Source organism: Geotrypetes seraphini, chromosome 13 (assembly GCF_902459505.1).
Source record: "Geotrypetes seraphini chromosome 13, aGeoSer1.1, whole genome shotgun sequence".
NCBI classification, from domain to species: Eukaryota; Metazoa; Chordata; class Amphibia; order Gymnophiona; family Dermophiidae; genus Geotrypetes; species Geotrypetes seraphini.
Window position 1 is genome coordinate 64,877,776 of NC_047096.1, and position 27,875 is coordinate 64,905,650.

At 43.1% G+C, this 27,875-nt stretch overlaps 2 protein-coding genes across 5 annotated transcripts in view; one reads left to right on the forward strand and one right to left on the reverse strand.

Annotated features, from left to right (window-relative positions):
* Positions 1–27,875, reverse strand: part of LRRC3C (leucine rich repeat containing 3C) — a 214,515-nt gene that overhangs the window by 141,829 nt on the left and 44,811 nt on the right. For 2 of the 4 annotated variants that reach the window (XR_004536802.1, XM_033918488.1), the window contains exon 2: positions 11,384–11,468. The exons of 1 other annotated variant lie outside the window; for it this stretch is intronic. The gene's annotated coding sequence lies outside the window, so the exon portion shown is untranslated. Of the gene's footprint in view, positions 1–6,011; positions 6,151–11,383; positions 11,469–27,875 lie in introns of those variants that run through there. One more of the 4 variants, XR_004536801.1, reaches the window with a different exon arrangement.
* On the forward strand, positions 116–27,295 carry LOC117347479 (gasdermin-A3-like). Its single transcript, XM_033918482.1, has 11 exons — positions 116–861; positions 5,846–6,085; positions 10,453–10,642; positions 11,323–11,485; positions 11,752–11,845; positions 12,061–12,108; positions 13,143–13,196; positions 17,641–17,774; positions 20,355–20,493; positions 25,627–25,700; positions 26,311–27,295. Exons 2-11 carry the CDS (start codon positions 5,857–5,859, stop codon positions 26,524–26,526), a joined length of 1,341 nt encoding a protein of 446 aa, XP_033774373.1. The 5' UTR covers positions 116–861; positions 5,846–5,856; the 3' UTR covers positions 26,527–27,295.

Here is a 27,875-nt window from a genome sequence, read left to right on the forward strand (position 1 = left end):
CCTATGTCCAAGGAATAACAGATCGCATAGGAAAACTGCTACAGAAAAATAACATGAAAGCCCACAGTGCACCACAAAAACTTGCATCTGCACTGGTTATTTCTGCTCCAAACTAGAGAGCTGTACTGGAGCGGGTTCCCTCTGGGTCCATGGAGATCTCCCAGGGATGGAGGCACCTCGAGCGGGCCCTGCAAATCATGAAGCCCTAAGCTGTAGCTTATTTAGCTTATATAATAGGTAAATCCAGCACTGCCAAGAGGTCTTGGAGGACCGCCATTGCTTCATGGGCTTTGCATTGAAGACTACTGTTCTATGTCATCTCCAATGTTTTGGTGGGTTTGTTTTTTTTTTTTTTAGGGATCCATCTCAGACATGCCAGAAACATTTTGGGTGGTGACAGAAAGCTAAAGATGGGTTTGGTTGTTACTGTGGTGGGAGGAGCGATGGGTAGGAATGGTGCATTGATGATGGATGTGCTGTAGTGCTATGTACCTGCATAGACCATCTGTTTTCTGCTTAACACTGACAAGTACCCCCCTCCCCCCAATTTTTTTTTTTTTTTTTAATTAGGAAACAGGAAAACCCAGTAGATTCCCTATTGAGACAGTAGAAGCACAGAGAGGACCAAAAATCAGTGGATCAACTGGAAAAAAAAAACAGCACTGGCAACACTGCTCACACACTTCCAACTTTTAGATGATTTCAGTAGCCACACCCCTGCAAACTCCGTACTAGCAACACCAACACACCTCTAATTGGGAAAACAAAACAGGATTTGCCTCACAGAGACTGCATGTCTGCAAATTAACTAGCTTTGATCATATATATTCAGGACTTGGACAGAGCTTCGCCCGATACAAGGTAAGTGACCACAAATTAGAAATTGGCATGTACATAGAGAAAAATTGAACTAGAAACCCCCAAAAAGCCAAATCCATGTTTTGGGATCTTCTCTTCTCTCTCTTCCCTTTCCGTCCCTAGGCATCAGAATCTCTTCCTCGTACTTTCCCTCCCTGTCCAACCCTTCTTGTTTCCTCCTCAATCCGTTTCTAGTATTTCTCCTCTATCCTCCCATGCCGATGTCCAGCACCTGCCTTATCTCTCTTCCCAACCTATCTTCCATGTCAGGCACCTTTCCTTCGAGTGGAGTAGCCTAATGCAGTGAGATGAGAATCTGGCAGTTCTTGTGACCTTGGGCAAGTCACTTAACCCTCCATTGTCCCAACAGTGAGCCCACTAGGGAAAGAGCAAGTATTCAATTTTTTCCTCCTCTTCCACCTCTCCCCCTGTGTCCAGAATCTCCTCATCTCTTCCTTTGCCTCATCCATTATCTCCAGTTTATTCCCCCCATACTACTCCTTTTCTTTTTTCCTTTGGTCCAGTTTTCTCCTTCACTTCCCTTTCCAGCATCTGCTCCTGCTGCCACTGTTGTTCTCCCAGGTCTCAGACAGAAAGGGAAAGTAAAGAGCAGCCTGAGGCCCCACGCAATGGCATAGTGGTCCGCCCTGGGCGCTGTCTTGCTCGTGGCACCAGCACCCCTCTGCGGGCAGCATGTTGCAGATGCTGCTCATGCCGGGAAAGCTAAAGAGAAACAGGGAAAGGGATGGGGCGGGCATGCGCATTACAAGGGGGGGGGGCAGGGAAGGAGCAGGGGTATGGAGAAGAGGGCGGGGGGGGGGGGGGCGCCTTCAACCCTCGCTACACCAGTGCTCAGAATTAATCTCAGAAAATAACTTTTCCATGGAAAACTGGGGAATGCATGAAATGGCATCCCGGTGGATGTGATGGAGATGATAAATGTATCTGAATTCAAGAAAGCTTGGGACAAGTATATTAGATCTCTAAGGAAGAGGAAGGGATAGTAGATGGCATGGACAGGTCGACTAGATAGGCCATATGGTCTTTATCTACTACTAATCTTTTTTTTTTATATATCTGCTTTCATTCTTCTAAGTTTCAGAAAGGAACTCACTCCCACAGCTGAGCCTTTCACTCTGAAAATCCAGTGGGCTTGTGGGACCTGGCTGGACTCCCCGTGATGGACCAGCCAAGGAAGGGCAGCTCTTTGCTGGGGATTTGGTTCCTAACCAGTTTATTAGGATTAGTTCTTCTATTTACTTAGACCCAGTGAATTTCTCCTGATCTTTGTACTTCCAACTAAGTCAGAATCAGAAATGGAGTCTGATGCCTGATCCTGTACAAAAAATGTCCTTTCATTTCTTTTATTGATGTCTTTCCAAGTTTCCAAGTTTATTATAAGATTTGATTAATCGCCTATTCCAAATTCTAAGCGATGTACAGCTAAAAATTACAAAGTTAGGGGAAACATACATGACTAACAAAATTATCACTAAACATATTAAAATATCATAAAATACATAACATAATATAACATGACTAAACATAACTAACAAGACTATTTTTACATACAAGATCAAGTAATGGGAAAGTTACAGGAAGAAATACAATTGAATAAAAGAAACAATTAAGGTTAATAACACATTGGGAAAAGGGGAAGAAATTTATTGTAATTTAAGGAGAGATTAGAAACATAAAGAATTCAGTTAATCACTGAAAGCGTCTTTAAAAAGGAAGCCCTTAAGTTTGCTCTTAAATTTGTCTAGAATTCTTTCCTCTCTTGGGCATTCCAAGCTTGGGGAGCCATAACCGAGAAAATAGAGTGACGTCGTGTACTAATAACTTTTAAAGAAGGAACGACCAATAGATGTTGTTCTGTTGACCGTAATACTTTCTTACAAATACATCATCTATTACATATAATTACTAAAAACAAGCATACAAGCATAAAGTGCAAAGCGCAATCATGTGCTGAATCTAACTGTGCTACGGCAATAAACGCTGGGGTAAACTCTAATGTTACCTCATTGGATTGTAAACACTTTTCCTAAATTGACCATAATTTCAATAGTTCAGTGATTCATCTGCTTAAATGTTATCAGCCAAATGAATAGTTCAATCAGAAATTCAATCCAGAAGAACATAAGAACATAAGAAGTTGCCTCCGCTGAGGCAGACCAGAGGTCCATCTTGCCCAGCGGTCTGCTCCCAAGGAGGCCCATCAGGCCTAATTGCCTGAACAGTGTCCCTGACTGATTTGTTAACTGCCTCTAATTCTCTAATCCTATCCCTATAACCTACCTCTACTCCTATCTGTACCCCTCAATCCCTTTGTCTTCCAGGTACCTATCCAAACCTTCTTTGAAGTCCTGTAGCGTGCTCCTGCTTATCACATCCTCCGGTAGCGCGTTCCATGTATCCACCATCCTCTGGGTGAAAAAGAACTTCCTGGCATTTGTTCTAAACCTTCCCCCTTTCAATTTCTCTGAGTGCCCCCTTGTACTTGTGGTTCCCCATAATTTGAAAAATCTGTCCCTGTCTACTCTTTCTATGCCCTTCATTAGCACTTATCTCGATCTTTTCACCCGATGAAAGCTTCTTTGATACTGCCGTGACTAGATAAGATAACTCAATAAGTGATTCAAAGTGTCCAATAATCTACAACAGTGTTCTTCAACCACCGGTCCATGGACCAGTGCCGGTCCACAGAAATTTCCTGCCGGTCCACAGGGCCAGCACGTGCATCACGCCCAAAACAGTGTTCTTCAACCGCCCGTCCATGGTGTGATCGATGCGGCGTTATCTTCAAGCCAGCTCCCTCTTCCTAACTGATTCAGTGCACAAAGCCACGGGCAGTGGCTCCTACGGGCATCCTGTGCCTGAACCGGAAGCCTTCTCTCTGACGTTGCAAGGCTTCCAGATGAGGCACGTGACGTGTAAGGTGCAATTAGTACTATTATGGGGGCGGGGTCTGGGGTGGAGATTGAGTAGAGATGGGCGGGGTCAGGCCCATGACTTAGCCCAGTGTTCTTCAGCTGCTGGTTCACAGACCGATGCTGGTCCACAGAATAATTCTTTTATTTCTGCCGGTCCATAGGTGTAAAAAGGTTGAAAAACACTGATCTACTAAATAAAACCTTGTTGTGTTCACTTCGTCAAGCGAACCCCATCTTCTGCTACCAATAGCCTCCAACTCCAGCCGAGTTTTAGTTTATTCATTATCAGGGAGGTTTGAATCGTCAATACTAAAAACAATTATAACATTCATAAACTTACTAGTCTTCCAATTGCACTTCAATAATTCACCTCATGAAATACATTTATAGTAGTCATACTACATTTACATATAAGAACATAAGCAATGCCTCCTCTGGGTCAGACCTGAGGTCCATCACGCCCAGCAGTCCGCTCACGCGGCGGCCCAACAGGTCCAGGACCTGTGCAGTAATCCTCTATCTATACCCCTCTATCCCCTTTTCCAGAAGGAAATTGTCCATTCCTTTCTTGAACCTCAGTACCATACTCTGCTTAAACCATAGAGGAAAAATGCAGAAAACTTTACAATCCAAAATTACCCTCTCTGGAAAAAAACAGCCGTGGAAAACATCCAATAGACTCACATTTGTTTCAAGCCACTTCCATTTGTTCTGGCCAAATCTCAGCTGTAGCATTGCTGTCTTCCCATATCCTATCCTCACTCAGCTCTGAGGAACAGACTCCTGAAGGAAGGTTTCCTTCACCTTGCTTATCTCTCTTTTCTGGGGTAAGCTCAGTCCTGTTCTGAGCTTCCTGTCTCTCCTTCCCCCCCCTCTCTCTGCTGAGACTCGCTTTAAGCGGAGGGGAAAAAAACACACCCCGTTGGCTTCAGTGGGGAGAAGGGCTTTCCTTCCTCAGCCTGGGCCGTTTCTCTGAGGGAAAACTGTCTGTCTGTTTTCTGCCTTACAGGAACTGGATAATAGTAGGGCAGAGATTTCCTGCTTTGCTTTGGCACTGCCTTAGGTAAGGAAACCCTTTCCTGTTCTGTCTCAGTCTCATCTTCACTGTACATAGGGTAGTCAGCTAAATTACTGTCATGGGCTCTGACCTGGTCTGCCCTTCTGCACTGGGGTTTTTTATGATTACCTATCATTCCCTGTGATAAACCTTGAGATTGCTGTAGGTATGGGGGAGGGTCTGGAAGGGAGGTGTCACCGGTTAGTGGGGGGGGGGGTTAGGAAGTTATGGGGGGTGGTGACAGGAGAGAGTGGGCATCCCTCCTGCCTGGCTACTTTGGGAAGGGTTCGGTCGCAGGAGGGAGTGGGCATCCTTCTTGCTCAGATGCTTTGGGAGGGGTTTGGGGGTTCAATGGCAGGATGGAATGGGCATCCCTCCTGCCGGGGAACTTCACGGAGGGATCCCTGCCGCACTCAGCTGATTGCGGCAAGGGGATTCCCTTGCCATGATTAGCTGATGGCAAGGGATCAGGCGTGATTCTCTAACTGGCACCTGTCACATGGTGGTTAGGCGGGGTTAGGTGTCTGCCCATTAGGGCAGACACAATTCCGTATAGGACGCCAGTATGCGATTCTCAGCCGCTTCTTAGGCGGTGGTTGAGACCAGCATCCTATACAGAATTTTCCCCTTTGTGTCCATGCTATAAAGCAGGGGTGTCCAACCTTTTCACTTCCCTGGGCCGCATTGGCCAAAAAAATGTTTCTAGGGCCGCACAAATGCGCAAACACTGCAGCAAAACAGAGGAGGGAGCCGGCAATACGGTAAACACCTGGGGGCAGCAGAGGAAAACACTGCATCGCCCTCGACCAGGGCCGCACAAAATACTTCACGGGGCCGCAGGTTGGACACCCCTGCTATAAAGCCTGGATTTCTCTTCAGCAAAGTTCTTTTACTCTGGGCACTGCTTCTTAAGACATTGTTTTGCTCTGCACCAGAGGGGAGCTCAAGCTCTTCTATTCCGTTTCAATTTCTCATTTTCTTCATTAAACCCAAGGTGCTGAGAGAATGGGCTCTGCAGTTAGTGCAATGACCAAATCGATCCTCAGTGAATTGGATCCAGATGGAGCCCTGATTCCAGTTTCCAGTGTAATTGAGTCTGGAAGATACAAACCTCTTTGCCTGTTGATGAGGAAGAATTTGAATTGGAATCCTGTCTTGGAAAAATACCAGTATGTGACAACTGGCTTTAACCTGACAGATGTGATGGAGGCTGGAGATCCTGGAGATGAGATAGGTAATGTGGCACCTCTTCCTGGATATTTTCACACTCCCCCAACACCATTTTCATTTCCCTCTAGACTTAAATGAGATTAAGGTAAGAAGATACAATTAAAGTTACCCTATGAGTTACCCTATAAGTTACCCTATGAGAGACTGGCAACCAGTGGGCCTCTGCTTCAAAAGGCCCACTGGTTGCCAGTCTCTCATAGGGTAACTTATAAAATCGCACTTCTGGCATTTAAAACAACACAGACCAACACACCAGCTTTTATAGATAGACTTCTGATTCCTTACGACCCCCCAAGAACCTTAAGATCCATCTCTCAATACAACCTTAACGTTCCCTCTTTAAAAATCATTGGCACGCGTCGCACCTCTACGTTTTCCGTTACAGCCCCTACAATTTGGAACGCTCTCCCTTTGTATATAAAAATGGAAAAAAACTTAAAAAATTTTAAAAGCAACTTAAAGTGCTTTCTTTTTAATGATGCTTTTAATTGAACTTCTTTTTCTTAACTATTAATTTTACTGCTCCCCAGTTCCTAAGTGTTCTTCCCTTATATGTTTCTCACTTTTCTATTTCAAGTGTATTTCTTCCCCCTTTTCCTTACGTTTAATGGCCTAAGGGTCAACATTTACCCAGTTTGTACGGTCTGTTGTCTTGTATTTTTACTATAAGAAAGTATGTTTAATTGTCATTTTAGATAAATGTAAATACTTTTCGTCATTTTTGTTAAATGTAAATATTTTTTATTCTGTACAACGCTTTGTAGTAACGAAAAGGCGTTTAATCAAAAATTGAATAAACTATAAACTATAAACTATAAAAATGAACATTCAGCTCATGATTGTGTTATAAACACACTAGAATTTACTTTGATTTTCCAGACTGGAATCAGGACCAAGACTCCTTCTGATGGATTTTACTCAGTGGCGTAGCAAGGGTGAATAGCGCCCCTCCCCCTTCTCCGCCCCCTTTTCATCCTGACACCCCCCCCCCCAGCCACGTGCTTGTGCCCCTTCCTCCACACTTTTTAAATTTTCCCTGCGTGAGCAGCATTACAAACGTGCTGCCTGCTTCATGTTGGCTATTCTTCTGATGTCACTTCCTAGGCCCAGGGCAGGGGCGGGCAGCAAGTTCATAATGCTGCTTGCGTAGGGAAAATTAAAGAGGGAATGGGCGCATGCATATGGCAAGGGGGTCGGGAAGGAGCGGGGGGGTGGGGCGGAGAGGAGGATGGATGCCGGTGACCTTATCAAGACCGCGCCCAAGGCAGACTGCCCCCCCCCCCCCCCCTTTACCACACCATTGATATTTCTACTACTGTTATTTCTATAGCGTTGTCTATATGTGAGGTGTAGGGCAGAGAGGGAGTTGGTTCAAAGGGAAGCTACTAAAATGTTCAGTGGTCTTCATCATAGAGAATATGGGGACAGACTAAAAAGATCTCAATATGTATTCTCTGAATGAATGGCAAGTGAGGGGAGATATGGTAGATATTTAAATACCTCTGTGGGATAAATGCACAGGAAGTGAGTCACAATTGAAAGGAAGCTCTGGAATGAAGGGGCATAGGATGAAGGTGAAAAGGGACAGACCCAGGAGTAATCTAAGGAAATACGTGGTGGATGTGTGGAACAGTCTCCTAGTGGAGGTGGTGGAGAAGGAGACTGTATCTGAATTCAGGAAAGCTTACGGTAAGTCAGGTACGGATCTCTGAGGAAAAGGAAGGGACATTAGATGGTATGAACAGGCAGATTGAATAGGCCATATCATGTTTATCTGCTGCCATGCTTCTGTGGTTTGAAATTTAACAATGAACATTTCCTAATTTCCAAGGTTTTTTTGGATTTAATATCCCTTTTAGCCAGGCACTCAGCCCGGCTAATTTAGATGACTGCCCGGCTGCCATCTATCGCGAATCCTGCCGCTGCCGCAGCTGCTCAACATTAAAAAAAATAAAATAAACCACCTCCCACCAGCTTGGAGATTTCCCGCCTTAGCCCATAGCGAACTCATGCTTCGGAGCTCTAAGGTGTGCATGCCGGCTTCCCTTCTCTTCCCTCTGAAACCGGAAGTTACATCCCGGGGGGGAGGAGAAGAGAAGGGAAGCCAGCATGCACACCTTAGAGCCCCGAAACATGAGTTTGCTACGGGCTAAGGCAAGAGACAGGTCAACAACGATGGGAAGCTTACAACTTGCTGCTTTTACTTGCTTCGGGCCTTCCTCGCTGCCGGGTCCTACCTACTTTCTGTTTCCGCGAAGGCAGGACCCGGCAACGAGGAAGGCCTGAAGCAAGAAAGAGCAACAAGTTGTATGCTTCCCTCCATCGCTGACCTATCTTCCATAGGGAAGCTTGTGACTCTGCTGATGGGAGGGATGGGATATTAAATCCATCTATTTATGGGATATTTAATATCCCATACGTCTAGGCAGCTCTTGAGAGAGAGAGGGAACAGTAAACTAGACTTGACTGTAAGAGAGAAAGGGTAGAACTACAGTCTTTGATAAGAAATATGGATGGGATAGTACAAGCAGAGGACTTTGTTTGCAGTTGGTCCACTCCGCTACCGTCATAAGCTAAAAAGACAAGAATGGAAGGATCAGGTAAATGCATCGGGGTGAGAGTGTAGTGCAGTGGTTAAATCTACAGCCTCAGTACCCTCAGATTGTGGGTTCAAACCCACACTGCTCCTTGTGACCCTGGGCAAGTCACTTAACCCCCCTATTGCCCCAGGTACATTAGAAAGATTGTGAGCCCACCAGGACAGACAGGGAAAATGCTTGAATACCTGAATAAATTCATGGAAATCATTCTGAGCTCCCCAGGGAGAATGGTACAGTATAGAAAATTTAATAAATAAAACAAACAGCTCTTATTCAAGCTGCCAAGCTATACATTACAAGGAAAAGGCTGAAAACATTCTTGTTTAATAAATTCCTTACTACTCAGTGACTCAGCCGCCCTTCAATGCTAAGAGCCATTTGTAATTGTTACCTCTTCAATGTTTATACTAGAGAATGACATGGGGACAAATTTGTCCCCTTCCCCGCAGGAACTCAATTTCCCCTTCCCGTCCCCGTGAGTTTAGTCACTGTCCCTGTCCCTGTCCCATTCCTGTAAGCTCTGCCTTAACTGCACAAGCCTCCAACACTTATGATTTTAAAGTTTTGAGGCTTGTGCAGATGAGGACAGAGCTTAAGCATTGGTGGAATGAGGCATTATGACATCACAATCTGAGCTCTAGAATGTTGCTACTTAGGATTTGAAAGTGTTTGAGGCTTGTGCAGATGAGGACAGAGCTTAGGGACTGGTGGAATGAGGCATTATGACATCACAATCTGAGCTCTAGAATGTTGTGACTTATGATTTTAAAGTGTTTGAGGCTTGTGCAAATGAGGACAGAGCTTAGGCATTGGTGGAATGAGGCATTATGACATCACAATCTGAGCTCTAGAATGTTGCTACTTAGGATTTGAAAGTGTTTGAGGCTTGTGCAGATGAGGACAGAGCTTAGGGACTGGTGGAATGAGGCATTATGACATCACAATCTGAGCTCTAGAATGTTGCTACTTAGGATTTGAAAGTGTTTGAGGCTTGTGCAGATGAGGACAGAGCTTAGGGACTGGTGGAATGAGGCATTATGACATCACAATCTGAGCTCTAGAATGTTGTGACTTATGATTTTAAAGTGTTTGAGGCTTGTGCAGATGAGGACAGAGCTTAGGCATTGGTGGAATGAGGCATTATGACATCACAATCTGAGCTCTAGAATGTTGCTACTTAGGATTTGAAAGTGTTTGAGGCTTGTGCAGATGAGGATAGAGCTTGCAGGAATGGGGCAGAGATAGGAAAAGAACTCATCAGGATGGGACTGGAAAATTAGTTCCCGCGGGGACGGGGAAAAATTTGTCCCCCTGTCATTCTCTATCCCTATTTACATTTGTAATCCTGTGACTGCCTTCTCCTCCCTTCTATGCGGAGTTACCCTCTCCCCGCATCCCTATCTACTTGCAACATTGCATTATTCTCATTGGTGTGATGCATCCACTATTCCCCATGCTTTGTTATGGGCTTCTTAACTTATAAATTGCCTTGAACATGTATTGGATAAGTGCGATACAGAAATTCAGATTAGATTAATATTAATGAGATCCTTCTAATGCATTTGCATAGGATTTGGATCCATCTCTAAAAGCTACTTCCCCCACCACCTCCCGCCCCCACTTTATGCATTGGAGGCTGAGCTTCCTTGCATGTAAAACTGGTACAGCCAGTCTTATTTCCAGGGTAAGCATTTTAGCATCCTGCCCTGAGTTCTGACATTATCCTATCCCTTATGATAATAACTCTGATCTGGATCCCTCTCTTGTGCAGAAATCCTGCAATCCGAATCATACAATATCACGGAGGCAGTTGATAGGATGTTGGCTGCGAATGTGGCTATTCCAGGCCAGCCCACAGATATGGAGATTAAAGGTGGTGCTGCGACCTCACACAGCAGCTCCCTCACTGTGAATAAGAGATATGTGCCTCAGACTTCCCTCGAATCACTGAAGAATAAAAGGTGAGACTGAGAGGTGTTAATCCCAGCCCTAGAAGATGATCAGAGATGGACTGAACTCTGCTGGGACCTATGTAATACAGGGATTAGTATCCAGCTCACACAATGCTACCCCACCATACAGAGGACACAACCTGGGAATATTCATGTAAAAACATGAAAATTAAAATCAGAATTTCAGCCAGCAAAGGTCCAAAACTTTAACCTCAGAATCTAGAAACCATCAGCAGAAAGACCTGGAAATCTCAACCTGACAAGACCAGGCTCTGTATCCCCAGGTGAAAGATCCAGTCAGTGTTCCTCTGGCCAGCCCTCCACACCCTCTAGTCCTAGAGGTGACAGGCTCTGTATCTCTGGGCAAGACTGTCCTGAGCTGGAAACATGCCCTGTGCAACTCACCTTCTAGAGCTCCCATCCCATCCACTGCATCATAGCCAAGCAGGGAAGACAATAAATAAGACACAAATTTAGAGACCCCAGCCTCCCTTGTGCCCTATGTAGTCACACTGCTTGCACATAGGTTGCTATGTCCCTGTCCCTGTGCCTTCTAATCCTAGGGTTGGTAGGCTCCATTTCCCTGCACCCATCCTGAGCTATCTCTTCATAAGTTTCTATGGTCACCAGCCGTTATCTCTGAAACTTTACTGTTGTTTTTATGTTTATTTTTAATTTTCATTCATTAGAAAAATTGATATGAGCCAGACACTGATACAAGATATGAAGAAGAATGATGAGAATGTGTACCTGATAACAGAGACCATTGAAACAGAGCAGGAGGCCACCATTAATGCTACTGATTCCTTTCAGGCCAGTTTCAGCCTCTTCTTCTCTAAAGTGGGAATAAAGGTTTGTCCATCATCATCAAATCCAAGAATACACCATTCCCTACTCTTCTCAGATATACAGAGTATGCTTATGTTATCAATCAGAGGCTCTTAATACTTGCTCACTGCAGAAAGCCATCTGGACCTGGTGCTGCTCCATTGCAGCTGCTAGTAATACAGTCTGAGTGATTATAAATGTTCTACCACATTATTTGAAATAGGGCTGATCTTCATATCATGTTTGGGCTTCCATATCTTCTTTACAAAACAGATGCATGTGTGTTTCAGAGCACGGGAACTAAGAAGAAGAGCATACGTCTTCCCAAAGGCAGTGTCATGGGGTTCAGAGCGCAGCTTCTGACGATTGATAATGGAAAGTGGGGTAAGACAATGTTGGCTGAGGGTATTATGACCTTTTTCATTTTTGCAGGCCTGAAACTAGAAAAGCAGGGAAGAGACAGCTGTGTCTGTAAGAGTTGGGAGGGTCTGTCACATACAGCACTTGCGTGACACGGGCATTTCTAGAGCAGGAAAAGGAAGAGCCTGTTAAGCTACTTGGCATTTCTATGCTCATACCTTTTCTTTATACCTTTCCAGCTGTTTCTTATGTGCCAGGAGCAAAAGAACAAACATTTCAAAATAAAAGTAAGTACAGTGTATGGTTTTCACTTATTTTATTTCGTTTTTCTTAGCACAGCAAACTGTCCTGCATCTGATGCAACTCCTCACTTTCGGGGGGGTTTCCTGTTTTCGATTGCAAGTATATTAATGGGTTTTTATGAATATGGTCTTTGGGGCCATATTGCACCTTCTTCATTCCTCCGTGCACTCAGTCCTTCTACAAAATCATTTGACCCCCCCCCCCCCCCCGGACACCCTGCTGTTCCCCCTATAATCACTTACTGTTAGAATTCTGCTCCCAAAAGACTTGACAAGGCCGCAGTCTGATTATTACACTGTGGCTGTGTTTTTCAGATCTACACATGTCTGAAAACACAGGGCAAGGAGTCTCAGTAACACACCCAAAGAGGGAAGCAGCACTATAGGACATGGAATTAGGCGTAGACTAAATGACAGGGGTTGACACCCACTAATCAATGTAGGCCTGCCTTTGAAACACTGGTCATGGATTCGGCATAAGAGAAAGGCCTATCCTGTTGAATCTTACAGGTTACCTTGGTGTGGTCTCACTTTATGATCTACTGAGGGTTTCTTTTACGAAGCCGCATTAGCAGTGGAACACGCGTAATAGTGCGCGGTAATTTGCCGGCTGCGCTGGCCTCTTCTTGAGCAGGCGGTAGTTTTTCAGCTAGCGCAGGGATTAGCGCATACTTAAAATGTGCGTGTGATAAATAGGAGCCCTGAGTGTTTTGTGTTTCTGGGGGAGGGGGGGGTTGGTTTTTTAAAAATTCTTTATTGATTTTCAAACTACAAGTGTGCAATAAATGAATCACATATATGTATATTAATAATAAGCGCAACAAAACTTACAAATATTACTGCAACAAAGAAATTTCCCCCTCCCATCCAATAAACAAATAAATCAAAACCTTCATTAAACCATTCACAAAATCCTTGAACCAATTCCATTCCCTTCCCTTCCCCCCCCCAGGATGTGTATGTTTACTTGTCTATACAATAATTTTTTTTTTTTAAATATTGTTTGTTTAATTTGACAGAGAAGAGAATGCTTCCTAAGGCATGCCTCCAATCAGAAACATACACCCTAACAGGTAATCAGCAGGACTGCATATATTACTCTTTTCCTTCCCACCCATTAGTTACCATGACTAAAAATTCACAGGGTACCTGATCTATGAACACGATGTTCTTAAAATTTCCAGTACTTATTCCAAACTTTATTATCATGCATTTTCTGAAGAAGGACATGGTACTACTCGAAAGGGTCCAGCGAAAAGCAACTAAAATGGTTAAGGGGCTGGAGGAGTTGCCGTACAGTGAGAGATTAGAGAAACTGGGCCTCTTCTCCCTTGAAAAGAGGGGACATGATCGAAACATTCAAGATACTGAAGGGAATAGACTTAGTAGATAAAGACAGGTTGTTCACCCTCTCCAAGGTAGGGAGAACGAGAGGGCACTCTCTAAAGTTAAAAGGGGATAGATTCCATACAAACGTAAGGAAGTTCTTCTTCACCCAGAGAGTGGTAGAAAACTGGAATGCTCTTCCGGAGGCGGTTATAAGGGAAAACACCCTCCAAGGATTTAAGACCAAGTTGGACAAGTTCCTGCTGAACCAGAACAAATGCAGATTGGGCTGGTCTCGGTTAGGGCACTGTTTTTTGTCCTGGGGGGCCACCGCATGAGTGGACTGCTGTGCGCGATGGACCACTGGTCTGACCTAGCAGCGGCTGTTCTTAAGTTCTTATGCTTATAAGTGTAGGACAGGTTGTCAAAACGAAAACAATTTCCATTACTTGGGGTACCCCCATCCCTCACACATTGATTCTCTCTTCAAAAGCTTAGAAAGAATGTGTTTGGCAGCATGAGCGATACTATGGAGCTCATTTTCAAAAGACATACAAATCCAAAAAATGGTATAAAGTGGCACTTGGATGTTTTATTTGCAATAACATCCAAATCGCCATTTTCAAAGCCTATTTTCTAGATGTTGTTCTATGTTATTTTTCAGTAGTTTGTTTAAATTCCAAGGGGGTATGTTAGAGGCATGCAGGACTAAGGTGGGTTTATGATCTGTAAGTTTTGAATCAAACATTTTCCAAAATGGCCAGGGCACAGTTTGGATGTTTGGGGCTAGACCTGTTTTAATAATGAATAAATGCTAACAAGGTGCCCAAAATGACCAGATGACCTCTGAAGGGATGAAGCAATAACCCACACACACACACACCCCAGTGGTCACTGACCTCTCTCCCACCCCCAAAGACGTGATTGAAGCAGTACATACCTGCCTATATGACAGCTGCAGATGTTATGGCCAGTTCTATTAGAGCAGTAAGCAGGTGTCTTGAGTAGCCTGGTGGTCAGTGCAGTGGACTGCAGAGAAGACCCAGGCCTATATCTCACCCTAACTAGTAGAAACTGAGGATTAGTGGCTCGTGGCCAGTAGGGGGTGATGTCTATGGGACGGTAATGGAATGGACGTCAGGACATGATAGTGCAGCATTAAGCGCCAGTTTTTCATATGATTCTGGGTAAGTCTAGTTAGATACAAGCATATGTGTTAGTTAAGGCCACACCCAATAGAAGCGTACGAAAAATTGGTGAATAAAAATCTGAATATGGATGTAGCCAAGGCCAGAAAAACACACTACAGATTAATATTAAGGAAAAGCATAATAATATTCTTTTTATGTACTTTGCTATTAGGCTAGATCATAAAGGAAATCAGGATATACATGGACTCCATTTTGTTCTCTGTTTTTCTGTATCTTCTGTTTGGCTGAACTCCATTTTGTGTTCAGCCTATATCCCTAGTCTTTGTTTAGTTTTCCAGCTTCTAGCATCGTGGTTCTAATTGATACCAGATGTGCCTTAGGCTGGTTAGGAAAAGCATATTGGATTACGTATCCCAACCTGAAATACATATAAATGGTTGAATTATGAATGAAATACCTGGTATGAATGAAATTATGAATGTTTGGGGCCCCAAGTATGAATGGTTATGAAAGAATCTGTATTTAAAATGAAATGATTTATAAAAAGAACACTAAGGAAAAATCCTGAGCACAACATCTGGAAATAATTAGAGTCAGAGACCTATAGCAGTCTCAAGCATAGGAAGGGGGGGCATTGAAAGCCCACGTTTAGCACTGTGTAGGTGTAACATGAAGCTGTTAGGTTTCAGGGAGAGGGGGAAACAGCCCCTCCTTCTCCTTGACTGCCTTCTCCTTTTTTCTCTAAGGCTGAGAATTTTTCAGCACCCTTTTTAACAAATGCAGATTCTCTTGAATATTGGATATGTTATAAAATGTTAATGTATATTCAGAAATGAATGTAAACAAACAAATATGATTTCTGAAACTTTTAAACATATAGAGGAATTTTTTTTGTCTAAATTTAAGTACAGCCTCTGTTAGTTTTTATTGGCCCATGACCAAAGATGTCATACTGAACTAAAGGTATATAATGGGGAGCTTCGAAGTATCGGGTTGAGCTCGTTATCAGAAGGCCAGCATTTTGGCAACTTTAACGACCTCCCGCTAACGCATCTAGTCTTTTGAGTTTCATGATGGAAAAATAAAAACAATAAATAAAAATTATATTTTGGTGAACCTTGCGTTATGCGTTCATTTTCCATATTTTTGTTATTTTTCACACCTTGAGTGGAAGCTAGCAGCTTAATTGGCAACTGCAGCTCTATGAGTGTGCTAGCGTCCAATACCCATGCTCAAAACATAGAAACATGATGGCAGATAAAGGCCCATCTAATCTGCCCATCCACAGTAACCATTATCTTTTTCTCTCTCCGAGAGATCCCACATCCCTCAGGCCCTCTTGAATTCAGACACAGTCTCTGTTTCCACCACCTCTTCTGGGAGACTGTTCTACGCATCTACTACCCTTTCCGTAAAAAAGTACATTTATGATGGAAAATGTGAGCCCACCGAAACCCTCCTGTACTGACATATAGGTGACATCTGCAGCCATAAGGGCTATTGGGGTGGTATACAGTGGGGTAACTTTTGGATAGGGTTATCATATGGCTTCAGAAAAAGGAGGACAGATTGAGATATCCGGGTTTTACTTCTACTGAAAGCAATGGAAGGAAGGAGGACAGATGGAAATTTATTTCCATTGAAAACAATGGAATTAAAACCCGGATGTCTCAATCCGTCCTCCTTTTTCTGGAACTATATGGTAACTCTAGTTTTGGAGGGCTTATCATGTACTGTAAGAGAGTTGTGGTGAGATGTTTACCTGGCACTCTTTATGTGAAGTTCACTGCAGTGCCCCATAGGGTATCCACTGCTCTGATGAGAAGTGTGTGGACTGTCTACTAAAAATGTGGCCCCTCCTATGTCCCAATAGCTTGTTATGTTTTGTTTTTTGAAAATAGTAAAAAAAAACTATAGACATACTAAAGGTGTTCGCATCTAGAAAGCTCACTGAAAAAAAAAAGATAGACATTTTGCAGTTTCATAAATTGCCATTTCCTCCACCCGATATTTGAACACACTTCCGAAAACGTCTAAACTTGGACTTAGACATATCAAAAATGTCCCCCCACATATTTTTAAGGCCTTTCCAGGGTTAGAATCTAACTACTTGATGCGATGCTTAAGAATTGTACTCCAGAGTGCCATGTATGATCTGGTACAGAATTCTTGCTGTGAATTCTGTATATCAAAGTGTGCTGGTTAACTCATATGTGAACATGGCCTTCTCACATGCAGGTCCTGCCCTCTCCAAGGATCTCTGTCATGAACAGGAATATTTGAAATTTAGGTGGCATGTGAAGGTTTACTTATTTATTTAGGAAAACTTTCAAATACACCAGAGAAGGCGTCTTGTTCAAGAAGATCTGAATCTACCGTAAGTTGCATTGATGCTGGTGAAGGCCTTTCTGTTAGGGGAAAGCCTTAAATTCAAGCTTGGGGGTTATTGCATAAGAGATTTGGTACTTAGGGCGAGCTGCTCTGTTGGCATATCTGGGACTTTTATATGATACATATATGTGGTTTTACATGTATTAGATTTAAAATATAAAAATGGAACTTGTCAGCTCTTAAGTGCATATATTCTGTTTTGTTTGTTGTTTTTAAATATATGAATGTAATAATACATAAGTGGATGTTATATAGAATTTATAGTGGCTATGTTTAAATAATCTATTTTTGTACATCACTTTGAGGCTGTGGGAGGTGGGAAGGGTGATTTCCCAAATTCAAAGAAAGAACAGCATGGAAGGTTAGGAATACGGTAACAGCACTGAGAACTGGACAGTGGAGCCAGGAATTAGGTAACAGTGTTGATGCCTGGGAGTGAAAGGGCAGGGGAGGAGGTGAGAATTTAAGGGGATGAGACTGTAGTAATTTCACTGAAGGACTAGGAATGAGTTAACAAGATGAGGGCCAGGCATAGAAGATGGGGAATTGAGGGCTTGGAATAAAATAACAGTGCTGAAATGCTAGGAATAAGGTAACAGACAGCACTGAAATAATCCTGTGTGTTTCTACTTCATCCCTTACTTTTCAGGTTTTCCTCATGTGAAAGCAGAGATTCAGAATGAATGTTCTTCTTTGGATGTTCTCCCCCCAGAGGTAGCAGAGGACTTTCTAAAGGTCTTTATCGTCATTCTGAAAGATCCTAAAACTTTAACAAAAGCCAAGGTAGGTTCATCTTTTGTATTAATGAAATATGCAGGTCACTTAAAAATGAGGTGGGGGATATTGGCTCTCTGTATGGCTGAGGAATAAGAGAATCCAAAATCCCTGCTGGACTTAGAGAAGGTCATTTATACAGGATTTTTTTGTGTTTATATATCTCTTATAAACTGAAATGTGTGTAAAAAGCATACATGGTTCGATTAGTCATTGACTTATGTGAGACTTTAGAGTAGGCATGTTCAGGGGAGGAGTTTGGGTGGAGTGAGGAGTCGTCACAATCTTCTTGTGAATTTTACATGCTAATATTTATCAAATGCTCTCAAGTTGATGGAATCCTCTGTGGCTTTAATCTAGCTGGTGCTGCTGTTTAATAAATCACGCAGGCACCTGTGTGACTTTATAGAATTGACTAAACCTAGGTGCTGGTGTGGCCTTTACACTTAATGACTACAACAACAACAACAATTTATTATTTCTATAGAAACATAGAAAGATGACGGCAGAAAAGGGCTATAGCCCATCAAGTCTGCCCACTCTACTGTCCCACCCCATTAAGTCAGAGTGCTGCTCGACCCGCGTAGAGATCCCACGTGGATGTCCCATTTATTCTTAAAGTCGAGCACGCTAGTGGCCTTGATCACCTGCACCGATAGTTTGTTCCAGTGATCCACCACCCTTTCTGTAAAGAAATACTTCATAGAAACATAGAAAGTGTCACATAGCTGCACATTGTACATGTAAGAGATGGTCCCTGCTCAGAAGAGCTTACAATCTAATTATAACAGACACACAGGACAAAAAAAGGAGTCAGAACAAGTTCTCATGTAGGGAATTAGAGGGGGGGGGGTTCTGATAAGGTGGAATCACAGAGGCCAAAGGGGAGTCTGAACTTAGTGCTCAAGAAGGAAATTGGAGGGGGCTGAAGAGGTGGTAAGGGTCCACAGAGGGGAAGAGTGTGGCGCAGTGATTAAAGCTACAGCCTTAGCACCCTGGGGTTGTGGATTTAAACCTACGCTGCTCTTTGTGACCCTGGGCAAGTCACTTAATCCCTCCCCTTTGCCCCAGGTACATTAGATAGATTGTGAGCCCACCGGGACAGACAGGGAAAAATGTTTGAAATTCATGTAACTGTTTTGAGCTCCCCTGGGAGAGCGGTATAGAAAAATGAAGAAATAAAATACATGAAAGACAGATATATTGGTAGGGTTAGGATTTAAATGCAGCTTCAAATAAGTGGGCTTTCAAATATAATGCTACTTTCTAGGCATACAGAGCACTGTGCACATTGCATGCGGGTACTTTCTCTGACCCTATTGGGCTCACAATCTAAGTTTGTTGTACCTGGGGCAATAGAGGCTTAAGTGACTTGCCCAGGGTCACAAGGATCTGCAATGGGAGCTGAACCCAGTTCAATAGGAAAGCACAGAAATATAGACAAACAAATCAAATGTGATCAGTGGAGTGCCGCAGGGCTCGGTCCTGGGCCCGATTCTATTCAACTTATTCATAAGAGATATGACGCGGGGACGACGCCAAACTTTTCAACATAGTAGGCAGAAGCTTGTTACCTGATGATATGACACACGACCTACTGCTTCTGGAACAATGGTCGACTACTTGGCAGCTAGGCTTCAATGCTAAAAAATGCAAGATAATGCACCTGGGTAAGAGAAACCCGCGCAGAACCTATGTACTAAATGGTGAGACCTTGGTTAGGACCACGGCGGAACGCGATCTAGGAGTGATCATTAGTGAGGACATGAAGGTTGCCAATCAAGTGGAGAAGGCTTCCTCCAGGGCAAGACAAATGATGGGGTGTATCCGCAGAGGTTTCGTCAGCAGGAGACCTGAAGTTATGATGCCGTTGTACAGAGCCATGGTGAGGCCTCACTTGGAGTACTGTGTTCAGTTTTGGAGACCACACTACCGAAAGGACGTGCTGAGGATCGAGTCGGTTCAGCGAACGGCCACCAGGATGGTCTTGGGGCTCAAGGATCTCACGTATGAAGAAAGACTAAAGAAATTGCGGTTGTACTCACTTGAGGAAAGAAGAGAACGGGGAGATATGATTGAAACGTATAAGTACATCACGGGACGCATCGAGACAGAAGAGGATATCTTCTGGCTCATGGGACCCTCGACCACCAGAGGGCATCCACTGAAAGTCAGGGGAGGGAAGTTTCATGGCGACTCCAGGAAGTACTTCTTCACCGAAAGAGTGGTGGATCATTGGAACAGACTCCCACTCCAGGTGATAGAGGCCAGCAACGTGACGGATTTTAAGAGAAAATGGGATACTCATGTGGGATCGTTAAGGGAGTAAACTCAGGGAGGAGGGATACTTGGAATGGGCAGACTTGGTGGGCTATAGCCCTTTTCTGCCGCTTTTTTCTATGTTTCTATGTTTCTATCATAAAAGGAGAAAAAGACCTCCGGTCATTTCTCAATAACTGGTCAAAAAACGCCCAGCAAATGCATTTCTATATGTGATAAATTCTTCAACATAGAAAAGCTACACTCATAGAGAAGCTGCACAGTGTCTCATTGCATGTTTAATCTATTTCTGTCTTCCTGCTCCTATAGGTGGATCAGGCTCTTTACAGCAGTGCACAAGAGTCCTCCATTTCAGAGCTGCTGGAATATTTAGATGCCCCCCAAATACCAAAGTCATTTTATAAAATGTTGATCGATAAAGCTTTCTTCTTTCTGAATGCTTTGAATGGTAAGAATGGGCCCTGGAAACTTTGAGCATGGGTGTTCGGTGCAACCAATAGGGAAGAGTAAGTGACAACATTATGCTGTATGTTTATGTTTATTAGTAATTATATACCGCTCTTTGGTTACAACATCAGTGCAGTTTACAACAACATAAAAAGAACACTATTCAACAAACAGAATAGGAAAAGAGAGAGAGAGAAAAAAATCTAGTAGTTGCAACGTAGTCTGTTACTCAACAGCAATAACAATTAAAATTAAAAATCACATAAAAACTACAATTACTAAATTAAGAAAAAGCCAATCCAAAGAGGTAGTCTTTAATAAAGTTCTAAATTTTGAATATGTAGGCTCGATGCGTAACTCATTAGGGGAGGGAGTTCCATAAATTTGGGACAGATGGAAAAAAGGCAGAGTTACCAGTTGACTTTAATCTAACAAGATGAATGGAGCAACATGGTCATATCTTGAGCATTTGTAATAACTCTGACAGTGGTATTTGGAACTGTTTGCAGTTTCTTATTAGAAAACCTGAGTTAGTCCTGTGTAAATGATGTTATAAAATCCAGTTTTGAGGTAACTAGACAAGAGATTCATAGCGAGGAGTATCTATATATGGGCGTATCAATCTAATTTTGCGCAAAGAATAAAAACAGGATCTTACTACAGAGGCCAATTGTGGCTGAAATGTCAATGCAGAGTCTAAGTGAATTCCTAAATACGTCATAGAATTATGAAGTTGTATGGATTGAAATCATAATACTGGTGATGCCGTCGGAGGTTTAGGAGAACCGTAATCACGTTTAGTTGCCCGTTCAGTGTGCTGCCCGGGCTCATGCTGCTGTGGTTTAGGACTTCAGTTCTCCCTCCCTGGCAGGGAGAGCTGAAATCCTAAGCCACAGCAGCGTGAACTTGGCAGCATACTGAATGGCAACGATAAGAGCTATTTCCCGCTGATTTTTCAAACCCTTTCTTAAGTGTGCAGCACAAGTTTGAGGTCATCAATGAATGTTAAACTGTAGTGATTTTGAACGGGTCATAACTTATATAGTGGGGATGTGACAACTAACAGGGGTCCTTCTGAGCCTGTGAAGTGATTTCCCTTTCAAGCCTTCTGCAAGATTCGTTCTGGCGGGAAAGTGGGGATCTGAGGCTTTTTCCCCTTTCATGAAAGCATGTCGGGTATGTGCAGTCTAAAGTTAAGTGAATTTATAAATTGTTTTTGAATAGTGTAACATAGCAAGGGGTATAGTGGTAAAGCGATAATATAGATCCCTGAGGAACTCCACAGGAGAGATGGTAAGATGATGAACAAGAGGAACCAAATGAAACTTTAAATGTTCTATCGACTAGGAATCGCTACCAAAAGTAAAGCTTTACTTTTGGTAGCAATTCTTGCCGAACTACAACACACAGGCATTTGTTGTTCACCTTTATTTTTTTGTGGTATACTTTAAACCTTATTTACCATGGACCCCTGACGAAGGTTTGGTCCCGAAACAACGGACCGGTGTCGGGTCCCTTGGTTGATAAAAAGGTTTTATATTACTGCATTTTAACTTTGGTACAATAAATTTTGCCTGCATCTTGTACATAAGTCTGCAGTTTTTGTTTGTTTTTCCTGGTTTGGTGGTTTCAACTGCAGATTTGTTGGATCTCTTTTTTTGTTGCAATTTTTATTACAAACACATTAAAAAAATACCTGCAATCACAATAGAGAAATAAAAATGAGAAACAGCACTGGTAATGCAAGCGTCTGAGATAAACAACCCTTCCAAGGTCACACAATAATAACTAGCAGCAACAGTGGTGCTAGCCTAAAGGGTTACAGGTCTGTATTGAGAAATTTCCCTCCAACATTACTCATTACCTACTGGCAAAGCAATAAATCGTTGAAGTAAAATTGTGATAGAAGAAAACTAAGAACAGTTCTGGAATCAGCATAAAAAAGTGAGGTGATATCACATATTAGTTTTCAGTCATCCGAAATCATGCAGATTAGTGATTAGACACTTGTGCTGAATCTAATGAATGATTTTTGAGTTCAGGATAAATAATGGCAGTTTTCCATTCTGATGGTGTCTCTCCAGAAGACAAGCTGTTATTGATCATAGTTAGAATTATAGGAGATAAACCGTGTTTATTATCAGTGATCCAAGTTGATGGTATTGTGTGTAGGGGACAGGTAGTCGTTTTCACAGAATTTATAGTTTTCTCTAGAGTAGTTAAAGAACATAAGATTTGCCGCTGCTGGGTCAGACCAGTGGTCCATCATGCCCAGTAGTCCGCTCAAACGGCGGCCCTTAGGTCAAAGACCAGTTCCCTATTTGAGTCTAGCCATTACCTGCGTATGTTCTGGTTCCAGTAGGAACTTATCCAACATTTTCTTGAATCCCTGGAGGGGTGTTTTGCCCCTATAACAGCCTCTGGAAGAACGTTCCAGATTTCTACCACTTTCTGGGTGAAGAACTTCCTTACATTTGTAATGAGTCTTTACCCTTCTAACTTTAGTGAGTGTCCTCTCGTTCTTTTCACCTTGGTGAGGGTGAACAATCTCTCTTTCTCTACTAAGTCAATTTCCTTCAATATCTTGAACGTTTCTATCATGTCTTCTCTCAGTCTCCTCTTTTAAAGGAAGAAGAGGCCCAGTTTCTCTAGCCTCTCGTTGTACGGCAACTCCCCCAGTCCCTTAACCATTTTTGTCGCTCTTCTCTGGACCCTTTCGAGTCGTACTATGTACTTTTTCATGTATGGCGATCAGTGTTGGACGCAGTATTCCAGGTGGGGGCATACCATGGCATGATAACCTTCTCAGATCTGTTTGTGATCCTCTTCTTAATCATTCCTAGCATTCTGTTTGCCCTTTTCGCCGCCACCACACATTGTGTGGACGGTTTCATTGACTTATCTACAAGTACTCCCAAGTCTCTTTCCTGGGGGCTCTCTCCGAGTATAGCACCGGAATCCTGTATTTGTGCATATGATTTTTGTTACCGACATGCATCACCTTGCACTTATCCATGTTTAACCTCATTTGCAATTTTGTGGCCCATTCCTTGAGCGTATTTATATCTTTTTGTAGGTCTTCGCAATCCTTCTGTGTCCTCACTGCTCTGAAGGTGGATTAAAAGATTTTGTTGAAGATACCTTTGATGGGGATCCAGTAGCTGTAGGGTTATTAGTCTGGGTTCCAGAAATTGAAGTGTAAGAAGTTGTAAACAAATTTTGCAGAGAAGAAATTTTATTCATGAAATGATCAATTCATTCCTCAGCAGTTAAGTTTCAGGTTTGAAATAGTACAGGTTTATTAGTTAAAAGTTGTTAAATGAAGCAAACAATTTTAGGTCTGATACGGTGCCTGTTTAATTTGATTTATATAATAAGAACGATGAACAGATCTTACTTGTGAATGATATTTGATGTAAAAGAAACAATATTCCTTGAGATCCGCAGCATCCCATGATTTAAGCCACCTGTGCGCAAGAGTTCTTAAGGGTCTCTTATAGGACTGATACTCCTTGGAGAACCAAGGTTTTTTCCGAGTACTAGTACAAACCTTTTTGACAGGAACTTTTGATTTGACAGCATCTTCTAGGGAAAAGTTCCATAGCTGAGATTTGAGATGGTGCTCTGGCTAACTTGACGGAGAATAGAAAAGCCAGGTCTTGGCATATGTCCACTATTCTCCAGGTATACTAGATAGAAAAGTGCTAATTGGAACAGTTAGGGAAAAACACCCTGAATCATGGGTCTCAAACTCAAACACTTTGCAGGGCCACATTTTGGATTTGAAGGTACTTGCTGGGCCTCAGAAAAAATAGTGCATGTCTTATTAAAGAAATGACAATTTTGAATGAGGTGAAACTTTATCGTTTATAAATCTTTCCTTTTGGCTAAGTCTTAATAATAATATTGTAATTTATAGCTAAAGAGACATATGATCAAGAAACTGTTTTATTTTTCTTTTGTGATTATGATAAACATACCGAGGGCCTCAAAATAGTACCTGGTGGGCCACAAGTTTGAGACCACTGACCTGAATGGAGTATGTGACTTATGCAAAAACTGCCCTGGGACAAAAAAAGAAACTTCAGTAAATAAGAAAAGTATTGTTAACAAAGGACTAGGAAGATTATACTAGAGAGAGAGAGAGAAACAGTGAGACGAAATAGCCAGTGTGATTTATGTCACTCAGTTGTGTCACACACAGGGTGGAGCAACGGACCCAGATGGTAAGGGGAAGGGCTTCAGCAGCATGGCAACTAAAAGAACATAATGATTGAAACATTCAAGGTACTGAAAGGGATAGACTTAGTAGATAAGGACACGTTGTTCACCCTCTCCAAGGTAGGGAGAACGAGAGGTACAGATCAATTGGATAATAAAGCTACTGACCTGATATACAAAATAGACAATCTTGAAATTTAGGGCAGGTAAAAGAATTTCCATTTCAAAGGGTACCGGACAGAGGCAATTAAGAGGACCTAGCGATTGCCCCTTTGCCACTCCTTGCTTAACAGAGATTGCAGTAGAATGAGTGCATTGGTGGCTTCCCCAAACCATAAACCCATGGGACATTCTAGTGAAGTTTATCAGCTATGACGTGGACAAGAAGCACTTATTTTGCCAAGCTCACCAGACCCTGTCACTGGGGCTCTGATCCAAAATCGTAAGGCTGTGAAGTTAGTGTTGGCCATCTTTGTTAAAGGAAAAAAATCTATGAAGCTAACAGGAAGCAGAATTAAGTTGGAGACAATATATCTTGAGACCATAAACAATCCAGCAGTAGGATTTGTTGCTGGAGCAACTGGTAAAAGCAGATGGATTAGCCAGGTATAAAAAGGGTTTGGACTGTTTGCTGGAGGAAAGGTCCTTAATTAGCCAGGCAGATGTTAGGGAAGCCACTGCTGGTCCCTGCAAGAGCGAACAAGGAATGGGTTTCTGGAACCTACTGGTGCTTTCTGGGAGCCTGAACTGGAGAAAGGATCATTACCTTGGTAGATCCTCAGTCTAAACCAGCAAAACACATCTATTATCATGTGTGTTTGTAACTGTAGGTGGGGGGGGGGGGGGGGGGTGGGAGTGGGATGAATTAAAAATGAGGGGTCTTGATTCAGAGGGTTTGATTGATTTTTTCCAGAGCTGGATGAGAATGGAGTTTCTATGCTGGTTGAGTCTGTGGAGAAGCAGAACACAGAGCAGCAGCTGACCCAGGTGAATTTTACGCTTAGGCATCCCAGGGTACATGGGGCAGCTTAGATATGTCCTGGGGTTTAATACCCAGCCAACCGAATTCTGGGATCCTGTTAAGAATTTAAAGCCATAAGTGAGGGGAGGATTACACTCTTTTACTAATAGGTGGAGATGGATCTTCCACTCCTAGTTATATTTCAAATAAGTTGGGACGATTGAAACTAAGCATCATCTGCTCTTTAGGATATGTAATTGTACGTAGGATACTATACACTGCACTGTTGGAAAATAGAGCAAATGCCTCCAGCAGTAAAATGCTCTGTGCATGACATTTACCAGCTGCAGTTTTTTGGTAGAAAGCAGTTCATTATGTCACCTGAGTACGTGAGCTAGGACTGTCAGGTAACCAGCTCACTTCATTCCAAATTCTACTTTGTAATATGCAAGAAGTTGAGTGCTTTTGGCTCCTGCTGCTGTTTTCCAGGCTGGGGCGGGTGATCCATGCAGGTGAAGACCTAAGGGAGGGAGGGACCAGAGAGTGAAAAACAAGTTCCAAAGAAACTGCACCTTATCTGAATGTTAAAGCCTTGTTCAAAGTCCTCTCCCTGACTCTTTGTTCTTATTTATTAAGGTGGAGACACTCTTGGCAGAGAACTTCATTTCCAGTGAAGAACCTGATGACTGTCAGCTAAACCCTAGACAGGCTAGACCCAGGTCAATCCTGGAAGCACATAGAGGAGCGTCTGAATCATGGAACCTGGTTGTGCAATCATATGCCATAGCTCTCTATGCTGCACTGTATGTGTTACACAGCCTGAGCTCCAAAGCTAAATCCTGCCTACAGTAAATGTTTTCAGGTGTTCTCATAATTGAGCTTTGGATGGTTTAGGCACACACTGCAAATCACATTCAAAAGGAACCACATCCCAAAAGTAACATCAGACTACAGCAATTTGTATTGTCTCCCAAGCTCTCTCTCTCTCCAAATGAAGCAACCTCAATCAGATTACATTGCTTGCTCATGGCACCACTACCACTCGGGGGCTCCAGATCTCCTTGCATTTGTTCAAATAGTTCTTAAGAACATACAGAGCTCCTCCATCACTGCCACATCAGCTACCGTTACCTTCCACAATTGGTCAGGCCTGCACTGGAAGGATGCATGATGGCAGTATATGAAAGAAGTGTAATTAAACTCTGGAATTCATTGCTGGAGAAGGTGGTGAGATCAGCTCAGCAGGGGTTTAAGAAAGGTTTGAATAATTTCCTAAAAGAGAAGTCCATAGGCTATTATTGAGATGGCTTGGGGTAATCTGCTTATTCCTAGGATAAGCAGCATAAAATCTGCTTTACTGCTTGGGAGCTGTGATGGCCACTGTTGGAAACAGGATGCTGGTCTTGATGGACGTTTGGTCTGTCTCAGTATGCAATTGTTAATAACCTAATAGTTAATGGAGTAGGCTGAGAAGCAGAGGAATAGGGTTCAATTCACACAGATGCTCCTTGTGATCTTCCTGGGCAAATCATTTAACCCTAGGATTAGTAGACATCTGGGAAAACCCAGACATGCCCTCTTTTTAGAGGACTGTCCGGGTTCCTGGATGGATTTTCCAAAATCCAGCAGTTTGTTCAGGTTTTGGAAAGCCCTGACGAGCTCTGGGTGCATCTGGAGGGCCTCTGAGCATGCACAAATGACATCACACATATCTGTGCATGTTCCAGGCCCTCCAGACACAGTTGGAGCTCGTTGGGGAAGAGGAAGCTATGTGGTGGAATGGGGTGGGGCTGGAGGCTGAACTGGGCAGGGCTTGTGTGGAACAGGGCAGGGCTGGAGGCAGAAGAACATAAGAAGTTGCCTCCGCTGGGGCAGACCAGAGGTCCATCTCGCCCAGCGGTCCGCTCCCGCGGCGACCCATCAGGCCCACTGCCTGAGCGGTGGTCTCTGACTAATTTTATAACTTACCTCTAATCCTATCCCTCTAACCTTACCTCTACTCTTATCTGTACCCCTCAATCCCTTTGTCCTCCAGGTACCTGTCCAGACCTTCTTTGAAGCCCTGTAGCGTGCTTCTGCTTATCACATCCTCCGGTAGCGGGTTCCATGTATCCACCACCCTCTGGGTGAAAAAGAACTTCCTGGCGTTTGTTCTTAACCTCTCCCCTTTCAATTTCTCCTAGTGTCCCCTTGTGCTTGTG

Bases quoted from the DNA above. Each gene is read 5' to 3' on its own strand.
- LOC117347479 (XM_033918482.1), top strand. From the start codon at position 5,857: ATGGGCTCTGCAGTTAGTGCAATGACCAAATCGATCCTCAGTGAATTG. The intron at 11,486-11,751 runs GTTTGTCCATCA...TGTGTGTTTCAG, and splicing joins TCTCTAAAGTGGGAATAAAG to AGCACGGGAACTAAGAAGAA. The intron at 20,494-25,626 runs GTAAGAATGGGC...GATTTTTTCCAG, and splicing joins CTTTCTGAATGCTTTGAATG to AGCTGGATGAGAATGGAGTT.